This window comes from Mytilus trossulus, chromosome 7 (assembly GCF_036588685.1).
Source record: "Mytilus trossulus isolate FHL-02 chromosome 7, PNRI_Mtr1.1.1.hap1, whole genome shotgun sequence".
Classification (NCBI taxonomy): Eukaryota; Metazoa; Mollusca; class Bivalvia; order Mytilida; family Mytilidae; genus Mytilus; species Mytilus trossulus.
The window spans coordinates 79,494,123-79,509,400 of record NC_086379.1 but is presented as its reverse complement, the minus strand read 5'-3'; the positions used below and the strand labels follow the sequence as shown (position 1 = coordinate 79,509,400).

Sequence of the window (15,278 nt, the reverse complement as noted above, 5' to 3'; positions counted from 1 at the left end):
TTCAAAATGGTATTGCTGATTTGTTCGGTTCGTTCCCTGGCTGGCGTGTGATGTAAGTCATTTGAATTTCTACGCGTATTTTCTTTCGTTCTTCCTTTCTCAAAACATTAACAAAAGATTTTCGGAATCAGAAATTCTAAGTGCAAATATTTGAAACCAAGGTTGAATACACACTGAATACTTGAAAAGATATATGTCGAGAAGGAAGCTAAAATTAACGATCAAACATATACCTGACAACATTTGAATTTCCATCCGATCGGTTAAATATTGATATACTTCATCTGAATAGATGTTTTTTTTGTCATTTTTGTAATTCCAAGTCATTATCTCATTGTCTTTTTTTTTTTTAAATTTAAATGAAAGTACTGAAGTATTGAACATCGGATGACCGCAAGTTCTAGTGGACGGTCAAAATCACCTGTCACAGAAAAAGATCACATATCTATACCTGAAGCTGAGGTTAATGTACAGAGATGAGACAAGTTCGTGCGTGGATGAATACTTATAATGGTGTAGTGATACATATTATATTAATATAACAGTTACATGTATATATATAGATTCTTACATTGATACCAGTGGATTATCGGATTTATCCAATCGAGATAGTTAAATTATCAAAAATTGCAAAAACAAGTACAGAGTTACCGGACTTTGTCGGGATTGTCACAAAACGTTCTTAATATATTCTTCCGCATGCTTTAAGGTAGCACAATACAAAGATTTTTTTACTTCCAATCACCAACCTTTGAAATGCTGTAACTTTCTTATGAATGCATAGAAAATAATAAAAGAGGTATATATAGATAGATAAAAGATTCATCTTTTAAATGAATGCAATATTTTTATTATGCAATCATTATGTAATCAATTATTATGTAATTAGCGGCAATATCTGGGTAAGTTCACTCGAATGAATTTAGCTCTATCATCTCTTTAACTATACGGAAAATTTTAACGAAATCTTAATCAACACACCATTGGCTTCAAAAGGGTGTCTCAGATTGTCTCTATGGTGTTCCATTCTCTCATAAATCTCTAATTAGTGTAAACATCCTAACCACATAAAAGAAGATAATATTTAATTAAGTATAAAATTTGTTCTATACATTCTATCTGAAATCTGAGACACCCTTTTGTAGATAATGGCTTTTGGAACAACATTTAATAAAATCAACCCTCTGGGGATACCTATGCAGAAGCTAATTTCATTTGAAAGTTGAAATTTGGTGAAAAATATTTTAGACACAGTTAACATTATAATTGGTTACATTATTGTTGCATAAAATACTAACAATGCATTAATTTGAAAGAGTAATCTGTTAGCTATCCAAAACTACCACTTTTATAAATTTTCAAGCATTATTAAGAAAGTTACAGCATTTTAAAACTTGTTAGTTGGAGTTATAAAATCTTTGTATTGTGCTACGTGTGCATAGATATTATCAATGAAGTTTTACTGATAAATATATCTAACGACAAAACATTTCCATATTATTAGTTTATGTTCTTAACAAAAATATTTTATCAGTATTGATTGAAGAGATGTATTTATAAACAAATGATAAGGAATGTTAGTTTCGTATTTCTTAGTATGTATTACATTTCCTTTTGTTGATCATTGCATATATTTTCAATTTGCAGCATAGGATCCGAAACATAACTCTGTAAACAATTTACCCTATACCTTAAACATTATCCAAAACTCACAATAGTACAAATATCAATAGAGTTTTGCTAGTTTGATAACACAAATAAATTGGGCATTTACCATTGAATACATATTTTTATCAAAATTTAATCCACAATGTCGTCCAGATACAAACTGAGCTAATTCTGACATCATCATTTCTTTAAAATAAAATATAAAAGCAGTAAAATTGTATCAAAAGTAGCAAACGTAAAATTATTGCGTTAATTTGTTGTTGATCATTCGGATAAATATATTTTTTTAATCAGTATTTTTTTATATTTAGACAGTCTAACAAAAAAGAGTCGAAAGATACCAAAATATATTAAATAAAGGCAACAGTAGTATACCGCTGTTCAAAACTCATAAAAAATTAAGTCGAAAACAAACCGACATGCATGCCAAATAACGAAAAACAACCTTATACGGTACATAACAAAAAAAACAAAAATATAGAAAACTAAAGACTGAGCAACACGAACCCATCCCAACCAAAATCTGGGGTGGTCTAAGATGCTCCGGAATGGTATACACTAACAGATCCTGCTCTGTATGTGGTATCCATCGTGTTGTTCTTGTTATTACAAAGCGTGTAATAAGTCTTGACTCAAAGGTCACATTTGATAAAAGAGCACGAGAGTGTCGCTACGACAAATGTAAAATATTCGTCGTTATCTGTATAAAGATATTCCATAGCGATCAACCAGCTCGTGATCGCGTGTCTGTATGGCATAACTTTTGATGGGATGCTACGAGTTTTGCCACTCGAATTTCTTGGTTTAATAAATTCCTTGTAATGTTTTAGCAACAACCTATCAAGAACATCATTAAAGGAAATACAAGTTCTGGAATATCGTAACGGCAGGGAGATATAACCCCAGGCGCTACTGGGATGTTCCTTCTTTAAGAAATAGATAGTTCACAATTGGGAAGATGAAATAATCTTTCGTCGTTCTTATTGTTCTCCCCATACCCTTGCCAATCCTTTGATGTACGTCAATATGCAGCATAAATAGGAAACATAACTCTGTGACCAATTTACCCTGTTCCTTAAACATTACCAAAAACTCACAATTTTACAAATATCAATGAACAAGTTTGAATGAGAAAAATCAGTCGAAAACTGCATCTTTTCCCGATATTAAGGGCATACTATACAGTTACAGGGGAGGTAATGACGTTGATAACGCAAATTGGTGTTGTTCGTAATTTTGGACTGATTTTTATCATTCAAACTTATATCACTTGAAATCGAGTTTATGGACCGCTCTTTTTTTTTTAAATACCATTTGGTTTGATAACTTAAAAAGATTATGTGTGCCAATTTTTATGAAAACGTAAAAAGTGCATTTTTAAAAATGTTGATAAATATACCGCAAACAATGACGTTTTATTTCTATATTCGTGAACATTTGATAAATATGGGTTATTTAAAAAACAAAATTTAAAGGACATTAATACAAAACAGAATTTACAAATAATTTAACAAAAAAACAGCTTGTGTTTATCTATTTAAACAAAAAGTTATGTATTTCTGTCGAGATAAATACGCCCACAGATCCGAATTTTAAGCAAATACATAAAATTTGTATTTATTTTACTCAAAAAGAAGCACATGAAGGTATATTTTTTTTTTATATATATGTTTAATCAGACAAAAATTAGCCTATATGCAAATTGTCAGCAAAATTTAAATATGGGATCAAAACTGTATCGTATTTAAAGTCACAGTTTGACGTTACGAAAATAACAATTTACGTAAGAAAGCAATGATTATGGTTGTTTGGGTTGATGTGTGCCTTTTTGTGCTTCTTTGTTAAGTATTTTTTTAGTTTTCATAATTATTAACAAAATTGCGGAGGTTAAACATCCTGTCATTATGTTATTGTTTATGATAATTTTTCTTTTCTTATCTTTCATTTCTGCTAATGTGCTTTGTCTGTATGACTTTTCATGATAGTTCGTTACATATAGCGTGGCTCTGTACTTATACACCCCGATATTATGTTATTGTAAAACACGTGCTTGTCTTTCATTTTTTCTACGTGCTTTGTCTATAAACCTATTTATGTTTCTTTGATATATATATGCCGTGGCTCTGTACTTATACATTCCGTCATTGTGATATTTTACTATCATGTATTTGTGTATTCTTGTCTTTAATATTTATTATATGCTTGTTCCATATGCCATTTTGTGCTTATTTATTACATATTTGTTTGGTTTAGATAATTACATAAAGTTGACTGCTGTATCTATTTTTGACATTTTTACCCTCTTATGTCTGTTTGTTAAATTCCCGCATCGTTGTCAATATAATGCAATTTGATGCGACCGATCATACAAGTGAGAGGTTTATCTAGCTTTAAAATCATGATCGATCCACCATTTGTTATATAAAAAAATGCCTGTCCCAAGTCAGGAGTATGGCAGTAGTTATTCATGTATTCATTTGATGTGTTTGTGCTTTTTGATTATACCATTTACTTTATAGGGGAATTTTCTTCTTAGTTCAGTATTTTTGTAATTTTTACTTTTTTAAACCAAAAACTATCGCAAGGAACTGACATTAGTTTGAAAGATACTGCATGGTCATTTTATTGATTTGTGTCTAAAGGATTTCAAAATGTTGGTCTATTGCCTATTGTATGCTTATGCAAGACTTGAACACTTTGTAGACGTCAACAGTTGAAATATAAAATCAAATGTTGTGGTTTTTTTTTTAAATCCACAAGTACATTGTTTTCATGATGAATTAATGCACAAATATAAACAACATAGCGATATTTGCAACATAAAATTTATTTATAGAAAATTAGAGAGGCCACAGCTTTCTCTAGATAGATTAAAATCCAAGCCGTCCATCAAGAAATCTTCTCATCATAAATACATCGGTATAGATGCCAGCTTTTCCAGCTTGAGCACAACCTTGTCCCCAGCTTGTTACTCCTACAATATAGATCAAGACATAAATACATCGGTATAGATGCCAGCTTTTCCAGCTTGAGCACAACCTTGTCCCCAGCTTGTTACTCCTACAATATAGATCAAGACATAAATACATCGGTATAGATGCCAGCTTTTCCCGCTTCAGCACAACCTTGTCCCCAGCTTGTTACTCCTACAATATAGATCAAGACGTAAATACATCGGTATAGATGCCAGCTTTTCCCGCTTGAGCACAACCTTGTCCCCAGCTTGTTACTCCTACAATATAGATCAAGACGTAAATACATCGGTATAGATGCCAGCTTTTCCAGCTTGAGCACAACCTTGTCCCCAGCTTGTTACTCCTACAATATAGATCAAGACATAAATACATCGGTATAGATGCCAGCTTTTCCCGCTTGAGCACAACCTTGTCCCCAGCTTGTTACTCCTACAATATAGATCAAGACGTACCTAAATATTCGTGTTTTAGTATAACATCTACGAGTCACTACATGACATATTGACAACCCTACTTGAATTACATAAAATTTGGACAACCCTTACTCGGAATACACGAAATTTTGTTAACACCTACGTGTCATTACTTAAAATTTTGAATAGCACCATCGTGTCATTACTTTAAACTTTGATAACACCTGTGTGTCATTACTTGATATTTTGATAACACCAGCGTATCATTATATATAATATATTTTTAACGCGACATATGATCTATGTGTCATTACACACTATTTTGTTAACACCTGTGTGTCTTTATATAATATTTTCTTAGCGATATATGACTTACGTGTCATTACATCATATGTTTATAACATATTTTTGCGTATCTGTGACGTGTTTTTTTTATATGACATTAGCAAAAGTTAGGGTTCACAGAACTTATTTATACACATGGAAAAAAGTATTGCAACACCGAATTGAAATTCAAAGTAAAAAAACACTCTTTATTTTGTTGTGATACAATTTGTTGAAATTGAACTAGTTAAACACTTTAAATCTCAACCGAGTTTAATCAATAGAAATCGACTCGATAAGTTCTTATCTGCACATGCATGCAGCTACGTTAACCGTAAACAATAAAAACAGATGTTTTTATCCTCATTAACCAAGTTTATAAAGTTATGTGACTGACACCTTGTAATGGGTCCTCCACAACTCTTAACTGCAGCAAGATTGCAGATTATCAGCACGAGAGAAGCAGGTATGTCACTGTTACAATAACACGTAGTGTTGCTCATCACCATTCCACTATAAGTTGTTTTGAGAATAAAAATCAGGCAACAAACGATGTTAAAGACTTTCCATGATCAAGAAGACCCTATACAGCATATGCTAGGGAAAATCAAGCATAATTAAGGTTGGTAAGAAGGAAACCCATTTAATACAACAATACAATCATAAAAAGAGAGCAGTTGCCATACAGGAGACTTTAAACAAGAACTGTTCGAGATCGACTCATCGCTACTAGTTATCGTGCGATAAGACCATTTCGATGACCTCGTCTTACGCACAGAATACAGTGGCCCAGTACTATATCAAATGTAGTGCAGAGCTCACCAAAGTTGGAAATTAGCATCGTGGAGGAAGATCCATTGTTCCAATGGAATTCGATTTATCTTCCTTGGCCCGATCGTAGCCCGGATTTGAACAATATCAAGCATTTATGGGATACTATTGGACGTAAAGTAAGCGAAAGGACACCCCAAGTTCAAACATGTCATAAAATAAACAATGCCCTTCATCAGGAATGGTTGTGGTTACCTCAGCAACAAATTAGTCGACTGGTGGCAGGAATCAGATGACATTAAGAGACGGTTATCCGTTTGAGTAAAGACTGCACCAAGTACTAATTCTTTGGCGTATAACGATCAACCATGATGTTAAAAAACATCTTAAGATTAATTTTGAAATGTCTGACATTGTAAAGTTTGACTATAGAAAAAGTTGTAAAATGCATTTTTTTAACAAATATTCTTTCATAATTCTATCCAAAATGAGAGGCTAATTTTTCAAGGTTTAAAAAATCAAGGTGGTGCAATGCTTTTTTTGATGTGTATATGTAACAGCCACTATGTTCCGCCATTTACTTTGTTCCGGTGGAACTTTTCAACTAGTTATTTCGTTCCGATGGAACTTTCCAACTAGTTGTTTTATTCCGAGTGCAGTTGAAAAGTTCCGGAACAAAACAACTAGTTACATCGTTCCGGAACAAATCAGCTAGTTAATTTATTCCAGCATATCAACCATCATAATAACTATACATTACAATCGGTATAAACCAACTAGTTGGAAAGTTCCACCGTAACAAACAATTAGTTGGACAATATGTATTTCATAGTTGTGTATATCAAATGAAAACTAAAAGGTACAGTTTATTCCCAATTTGGGCTAATTCGCTGATGAAGGTGAAACTTTAGCTATTTGATAAGTTCTGTTGTGCATTTGTGGCTATGGTATTTTAGTCTCTGCGTTCCGTTTTTAAAAGTTCATTGCTGATATGTTCTTCCATTTTTTAGCTTATTTTCTGAATGTAGTTGTCTGACTATTTAATAAATTCTGTTTGTAATTTTGACTTGTTTGTTAGTTCCTTTATAGACTTGTTTGATAAAGAGGAACTTTGTGACTAGTTGATAAGTTCCGTTGGAACTTTTGGGCTAGTTTGTTTGTTCCGGTTTTGACGAATTTGGCAAAAAGGTACTTTCTAACTGGTTAATATGTTCCGCTGGAACTTTTCAACTAGTCAGTTTGTTCCGGTGGAACTTTTAAAACAGAGGCAGGAACTAAGTAACTAGTTGATAAGTTCCTCCGGAACATTTCGGCAAGTTAGTTTTTTCCGCCCGGAACTTTCCAACGTCGGAACAAAAGAGCATTTACATATGCACATATTTCTCAATTTAATTTAGACTTAAACTAAGAACGTCATAATTGTGCAAAATTTACTCTTTTTTTATTACAAATAGTAGAGGCATGTATGTTTGCAATGTTTAAAGAAAGGCAAACAAGCTGTGTTTTTAACATAAGTTAAAGTAACATAAGAACGATAGTACTCACCGCTTAATACCAGTTTTCCATTTTCTTTACAGGCAAATGGTCCACCAGAATCTCCCTAAAACATTAAAAAAAACAAATTAACTTACACTGCCCTTACGTTATTTTTTTCAAATTGAAACAGCAATTGTACAATAAATAGGACTAACACCAATATAAAAATGTCTTGATAATTACTCCCTCGTTTATTAAAAATATAAAACAATTACAACGAAAAACAACTCATTCATAGAAAGAAAATTTGACAAAGTATGGCAGACATGAACCAACGACAACTACTGTACAACCTGCTCATAACTAAGGGACAGGCTAAATTAAGTCTGGATTAAGATATTCACCTGGCATGCATCAATACCACCAGCACGTTTTCCACCACAAAGCATTGTTTGCTTTTTATACCCATCACCGTAATCTTTTGTGCATTTGACATCAGGGAAGAAATCGACTGAGGCATGCTGAAGTATATTTGGACTTTTACCGCCTGAAAATATCAATAATGAAATGCAGCTGAAAAAAGTTGATTATACAGGGAAAAAACATCATACTGTTATTAGAACCTAAACTAGTTGATACAATTGTAAAATAAAATACAAGAAAATAGCTTTTAAAAAAATGCTTTGAGAATATCAAAAGATAGGGTTACCGTTCGTTTGTTCCAGCTTATATAAAAGATAAGAAAATTCCATGTAGATTCCTTAAAAAAATGCACTATTTCAGAGTTACCTACCCTTACAATGACACTTTAAAAATATTAAAAATCGATCAAAAATACATTTGTAAAAATATTAATATAGATAAGTTATTACCTTGTAAATTTGTTCTTTTGAATGAAAATTAACATACTTTTCTTCATTCCTACATCAAATTTTGCTAACTAATATTAAAAATATGAACCTTAAATTCTCTGTTTTTTACAATCCAAGATGACAAAAGACACCCATTTTACCTTTATCACTTATGATTGAAACTACAATTCTGGCGCCAGATTACACCACTGTTGCTCTCAAACTTGTAATCATTTTAAGTTAACTGTGTGATTGGTGAACTTTTGTCATTAATTCAAACACATAGATATTCCCAATTTGTATCTTTCATTATAGTTATTTGTTAGTTTTGTCTTTTATTATAAGAACAAGGAGATTTGGAATAGTTGCCAATGGCACAAATATCCACTTGAGTCCAAGTGACGAGGATTTAAACAAGAATAGGTAAAGTTTTTGTCGTTTTATATGATTTAAAAGTAGTGGTTTGATGTGTGTTAGTTTTGGTCATTGTCTGCTCATATAAAGTAACAGAGGTTATGGGTATGTGCAAAAAAGATTAGATTGATTACTTCTGTGAAGGTGTGGAATTTCATACGACTCAAAACAAAGTACTATGTTTATGATCTGTTTCACTATAGTGATACTCTTATTTAAATGTTAGTCTTTCTAAGAATCAGGCAAACTACCTAGCCATCCTATTTTGAAGTAACACTCATCCTGAGTTAGAAATGGTAGGTCTTAAGTGTCTGCGTGTCTGGTAACTTGAGAAATCTTTAGACAAACTTTGGTTAGAATGATAGTAAAGTTCAGAGTTAGCTCCCTTAATTGTCAATTTCTAGTGCATTGTAACCAAATTTTATGAATGGTATATTTTTTGCATCTTAATACATTTTGAACATTAATTAATGTCAACCTGAGTGGGTTTTTGTATGTCATGTTTTCACCACTGCCTGATTCTTCGGTAGACTAGCACTTACATATAAACATTAAATACTGATTACAATGCTATTGACATGTGTTCTATAAACTGAACATCTTGCATCTGGTACGATCGACATTGGAAATTGTATGAGTAAATATGTTCCGAACGGCTTACCTTCAGTTAGTGCACCCCATCCAGTGATAATGCATTCTTTATTAAAATAGTTAACAGTTGGTTTATCTGACAGTTCTATTGGTTGAACACCAGCATTGATGTCTACAGTGCCATCTAGGTACATGATTGCAACATCATTGTTAACTGTATCGCTATCGTATTCAGGATGCAGGATTATTTTCTTTAATTTGTATTCCTTTGTATACTGGTTTCCTGAGCTGCCATCAATGGTATGTCTACCGACAACAACTTGAACGTTAGATGCCGGTTCACTACAAAATTCAAATGGATAAAAAAACATTCAGAACATAAAATTGAGAAAGGAAATGGTGAATATGTCAAAGCGACAACCACCCGACCATAGAGCAGATAACAACCGAAGACAACCAATGGGTCTTCAATGTAGCGAAAATTCCCGCACCCGTAGGTGTCCTTCAGCTGGCCCCTAAAAATATGCATAATAGTACAGTGATAATGGACGTCATACTAAACTCCGAATTATACACAAGAAACTAAAATTTAAAATCATACAAGACTAACAAAGGACATACATGCATATGTGAATGAGACTGAAAATTGCAAAAGGATAAATCATTATACGAAAATACATGGACTGGAAGTATCATTCTATGTATAAGATATATGATAAATCTAAACACAACATTGGGATATATCCTCACTAGTAAACGAATATATAAATAACTGTGTCGTGAGCACATGATAGACATGTCCCCCGTATTCCGATCCCAGACATTTCATAATTCTAGCACAACAAATCTGAACATAGTGATAAGCGTACCAAACATTAAAAATTGACAATAATTTCACGAATTCAAAGAGGAAAACCCGAATACAATAAATACATGGTCCCTGTTAACTGCATTAATTAAGTTCCATGGAACGGTACGTTGTAATTTAAACCAGAAAATTAACAAAATATATGGAGTAAAATTGTAGAATAAACCGTCCGACACAGAAATATATCTTGCTTTTTGTAATTTTGATAGTATAATGCAATTGTAAAGATTTGAAAGGCGATATCTAAACATGTAAACCATGTCAACCAATCAATTACATTTGTTTAAATAACCATGCCTTGAGTTGCGGGGCCAAAACACTTCTATGGAAATGAGAAATACTCATACTTTTCAAACTGCATACCATTGACTCATCGTAAAAAAAGTCAAAAGACCATGTGCTATTGCTTTTTCAACTGCATACAAAATAGCATTTTCCCCATAAAATGGACTAATCTCAAAATATTACTACCGATGCCGGAAACAGCAAACCTATTAAAGTCTTGCTTTTCGACGCGAGAAAAGTACGGGATATTTGATCCAATACGTAATTATTTTTTTAATGTATTAGCCCTGAGCTGTCTCTACTGTAAAGTTTACAATAACAACTATAACATGGAAGAAGATGTCTGCCCTGTCAATGTACCAAGCAAATTCAATGTGTAATTGATGCAATCTTAAACGCAATAAACGTTAGTATTTATTTGTCTAGAGAAGTTAGATTTTTATAAATAGAACATAACACAATTATTACCCTTCTAAGCAATGTGCAGCTGTCACTACAACTATTTCACCGCTTCCAGTTCGAACCAGAGACCCTCCACAGAAATGGTTATAACCTGCCCCTTTTATTGAAATCTGAATAATATAAAATAGTGATAATGATGATCAAAAATATCTTTAAACAATGAGCCACACATAATTATATTTGTTAAATTTTCCTGATGAAACCGTAATCAATTGATATATACTTTTTAGGGTAAAGGTTGGCGCCTGTTTAAAAGTTTAAATCCGCTGCATTTGTTTACTACTTCCCAAGTGAGGAACCTGTGATGATTGTTTGTTGGTGTAGTTCATAAGTGTTTATCGTTTGTCGTGTTTTATTTAGCAAGACTTTTGGTTTTTCTTTTGAATGGGTTTACACTAGTAATTTCTGTGGCCCTTTATAGCTTGCTGTTCGGTGTGATCCAAGACTCCGTGTTGAAGGCCGTACTATGACCTTTGATTTTCACTAAGTAAATATCAATATTGCATTAGGGACAACCATTTGATTTACGCAGGTGGAGTGCCAAAGACAAAACAATTCAAGCGAGAAAACAAACTGCCTGATTTATGAACAAAAAACAGATAACATATACACTGAGACTACTAAAACACATGTGTTATAGTAGTCTCAGATATACAGCAACAAACAACAACCACTATGATGACATTGAAGTTGACAATAGGTAGACAAACGATTTAATTTTCAACTTTCTCTTTATAAATAGCCTACCTGATAAGGATATTGATTGGGTGAGGCATTTGTTCCACCAACTATACTCATTGGACCTCCATGATTACCGGAAGCTGAAATACAATTATACAATCAGTTTATTACGTTGAATATAAACAGTATGTACCTAGAACTGGTTAATATCAACACTATGGAAATCTATGTATCATAACATGTATACAGATGCAGTACAACATATAAGCTAATGAAATGTTAATGGAAACATTTGGTTGTGTATGGAAATGCATACCGAAATAAGAAATTGGGACGATTAGCGATTGGAAATTTACAAACTGTTTCCTAATTACATGTAGACCAAAAGTTGGACCGTCTTGCATGCCAACTTTGGTAGCATGTGTGCTCAATTTAGGACATTTGAAGTCTAATACGAAAACTTTAAGCTGGATCAAACAAAGTTTTGATGATGAAATATTTTCATTTATAATAGTGCTCGAAACAAATTCTTAAAAAAAAATATTTTACAAATGCATTTACACAAAAAGGTCAAGAACATATAGCTGACTACTGATTAGTATAAAGAGTGGTAAAAGATACCAAAGGGAAATTCAAACTTACAAATAAAACAAACTACCAACGCCATGGCAAAACAAGAAAAAAAAACAAATAGACAAACAACAGTATACCAAACACAGCATAGAAAAAAACACCAAAACAGGGTGGTTTGACTGCGCCTTTTTTATAATGCATTTTTTCTTCATATGTGCTTTGTTTTTGTTTTTCTAATATTTTTTTTTGAAACATTCAGTCGTTACTGAATTATTACTCAAAATGGAAAAACTATAATTTAATATTACTTCCAATGAAAGAAAAGTTACAGTATGTATTCAAAACGGAAATGAAATATTTGTTCAAACAGGAAAAAATATTATAGAATTCTTTATTACTATAGTCTTAAACGCCCTTTTAAAGATATTTGTTGGTGTATAAACTCGACCAATTCACTCACAAACAAAAACAAGTCCGAAGGACTTTTATGATATGTTAGTGACTGACTTGGTCCAGTTTATTCACCAATAAATTCCTTTCAAAATGCGTTTAATCCTTTTAATTCTTTAAAATTGGAGATAGGGAATACATTTTCACTACTCGTAACCTCTATCACACGTAAATTGTATATTTGTGTCATTGAGTAGGCATGGCGCATGAATAAGGTAGGTTAACGCAAAAATATGAACTCCATGAAATACCCTATCTAGTAAATAATAAACTACAAAAACTCTGACCATCATTCACACAAATGTTTTTGTGTTTATTATTTAATTTAACGTTTATGTGCAGGGAAAATAAATTATGTTAACGTCGATGTTATTATCACCGCCATCTTGTTTACATTGGTTGCGAAAAGAAGTTCGCTCAACGTCGTCTATCAAAATATAATTTAATTTTGGATGTAACGCGTCTTCTGATTGGCTGACATATTTTTTTATCAGCCCATATACATAATTTAGTCATGTGACCGTGACGTCTTTAACGTTTTTCATGGTTTTCTACGGGTTAAAATGGAATTTAGAATTAAATTATAAGAAAAGTTACTGTACAAGAAAATAGAAAAATGTTGTTAGTAGTACAAATATACGTTGACAGACACAATCTTCGTATTCATATAATGATCCCCCTTTCCCAAAAAAGTTGAAAACAAAGAAAGTATCAGTTGCTGTCGAATCACTACAATGTGTTTGTCAGGCATTGTTGAATCATGTTCTAATTTCGGGGACCGTCTCTGTTATCTAGGATGAAAGTTAATTGCTTTGAGCCACCTGACTTATTAATCTTGAATGGAAATTTTGTCCATCTGTGACTCTTCTGGATTTTCTATAAAAAAAAACTAGTTTTCGGGTTTGTTATGATAAAGTTCCTTCCAAAATTAGGGTTTGTTAGACAATACATTTTGCAAATAACAATTACATGGAAATAAAAGAGGCTGTTTTCACCAAATGTTCAGAAATATTGTGCTTTGGTTTTCATTTTAGGTCAATATTTGTTTTTATAATTCATTGATAAAAATGTAATTTGTTTAAATAAATCCTAATAAAAGGCCGTTTATTTACATGTTGCCAATTAAAAAATAATATTTACAATTCTAAATCTTTATTTTTTTCTTAATGAAAACTCCACAAGCAAAATAAAAATCAGGCTATAAAAAGTACTATGATCCAATGCAATGAGATTAATTCAAACACAAAATAATCCAGACAAAGTTATCTGTGATAAATTATATAATCAAATGTAATTGTTCCTTTCAATTTGACAAGTCAATGAACTGTTTTAACGTGAGGTTGGACTACGAGAACCAGTATTTGAAGATTTTGGCTAAGTCAGTAAGAGTTATTAGATTTGTGGGGAAAATGTTTTAAAAAATCGGGAAATGAAAACATTTTCTTAATCATATGCAAAACTGCCCCTATATTTATAATTGATAGTGTCTATAGCAAGTGAATATATATTCGTCAGTGCCACATTATTTACTTCTAAAACAAAATTGTTAGTTTTCTTCTTCTTCCTCTTCTCATGGTATCCAGTTATCCATCAGATTTATGGTGATTACCAACAAGTTTACCAGAGTAAGAAGTCAAAATATGAATTCATATTCAAAATATGTATTTCCATTATTGTTTATTCCTGTTAATGTTACTTATTTAGATGAGGCGAAGACTAGTTAATGTATATAAAGCGAGATAATAAAGTGCAGACTTAATTGATTGTTTAACAATAGCTTATAAAGTAAAACAACAATATTTTTGACTCGTCGATTGTTATGTAGCGCGCAACGTATGAAAAGAATATAAAATGAACACAATACACGCATAAAACAATGAACAGAGTATGAAATAAACATACATGCACACATAACATATGGACAGAATATAAAACGAACTCACCCGCAACTACACCAAAGATCACACAGCAAATTAGATACTTCATCTTTACTATCCTGAACAATTCTGAATACGGGTACACATAATAAGTTTATATACTTTCTAATTCTTCCGCTAAGACCCTTCAGCAAAAATAGTTCGGTGTTAGGAGTCTAAAGAACAATAAAATGTACGTCACATATTATACAGATATGAAGGATTTGGGGAACGTATTTCGTGCGTGAACAAAATCTCGTATTGTTTATCCATGACGTGAATAATATTAAATGGCTTTCCAACTGAATTGACATCTAATTAGAGTCTAGATTTAACCAATTTTGGTAAGAAAATAAAACTTCGTGACAATTCTTTTCAAGAATTAAAAAGTGAAGATTGGATAAACGTGGTCATATTAACGACAAACATATATCAGGTGATATTAGATAATGAGACAACAACCCAACAACACATAGAAAATTATAAAATTGCAGCGGTTATGTTATCTTTAAAAACATAGGTCTAAACAAAATGCCAAACTCTAAATCGGGCCGATTAGT

The 15,278-nt window shown here is 32.1% G+C and overlaps 1 protein-coding gene across 4 annotated transcripts; it reads right to left on the bottom strand.

Annotated features, from left to right (window-relative positions):
* Positions 1 to 4,477: 4,477 nt before the first annotated feature.
* LOC134725925 (trypsin-1-like) lies at positions 4,478 to 14,966 on the bottom strand. Of its 4 annotated transcripts, none has more exons than XM_063590217.1 (7): positions 14,746 to 14,966; positions 11,846 to 11,919; positions 11,105 to 11,208; positions 9,554 to 9,825; positions 8,032 to 8,174; positions 7,697 to 7,751; positions 4,478 to 4,642 (listed from the first exon to the last, which is right to left on the bottom strand). In XM_063590217.1, exons 1-7 carry the CDS (start codon positions 14,786 to 14,788, stop codon positions 4,539 to 4,541), a joined length of 795 nt encoding a protein of 264 aa, XP_063446287.1. In that variant the 5' UTR covers positions 14,789 to 14,966; the 3' UTR covers positions 4,478 to 4,538. The 4 variants fall into 4 exon arrangements, with proteins under 4 accessions (XP_063446287.1, XP_063446290.1, XP_063446288.1 ...); XM_063590220.1 differs by having other exon boundaries at positions 4,610 to 4,728; XM_063590218.1 differs by lacking the exon at positions 4,478 to 4,642 and adding an exon at positions 4,735 to 5,072.
* Positions 14,967 to 15,278: the final 312 nt, after the last annotated feature.

Bases quoted from the DNA above. Each gene is read 5' to 3' on its own strand.
- LOC134725925 (XM_063590217.1), bottom strand. From the start codon at position 14,788: ATGAAGTATCTAATTTGCTGTGTGATCTTTGGTGTAGTTGCGG. The intron at 11,209-11,845 runs GTAGGCTATTTA...TATATTATTCAG, and splicing joins CCAATCAATATCCTTATCAG to ATTTCAATAAAAGGGGCAGG. The intron at 8,175-9,553 runs GTAAGCCGTTCG...TGATATTTTCAG, and splicing joins ATGGGGTGCACTAACTGAAG to GCGGTAAAAGTCCAAATATA.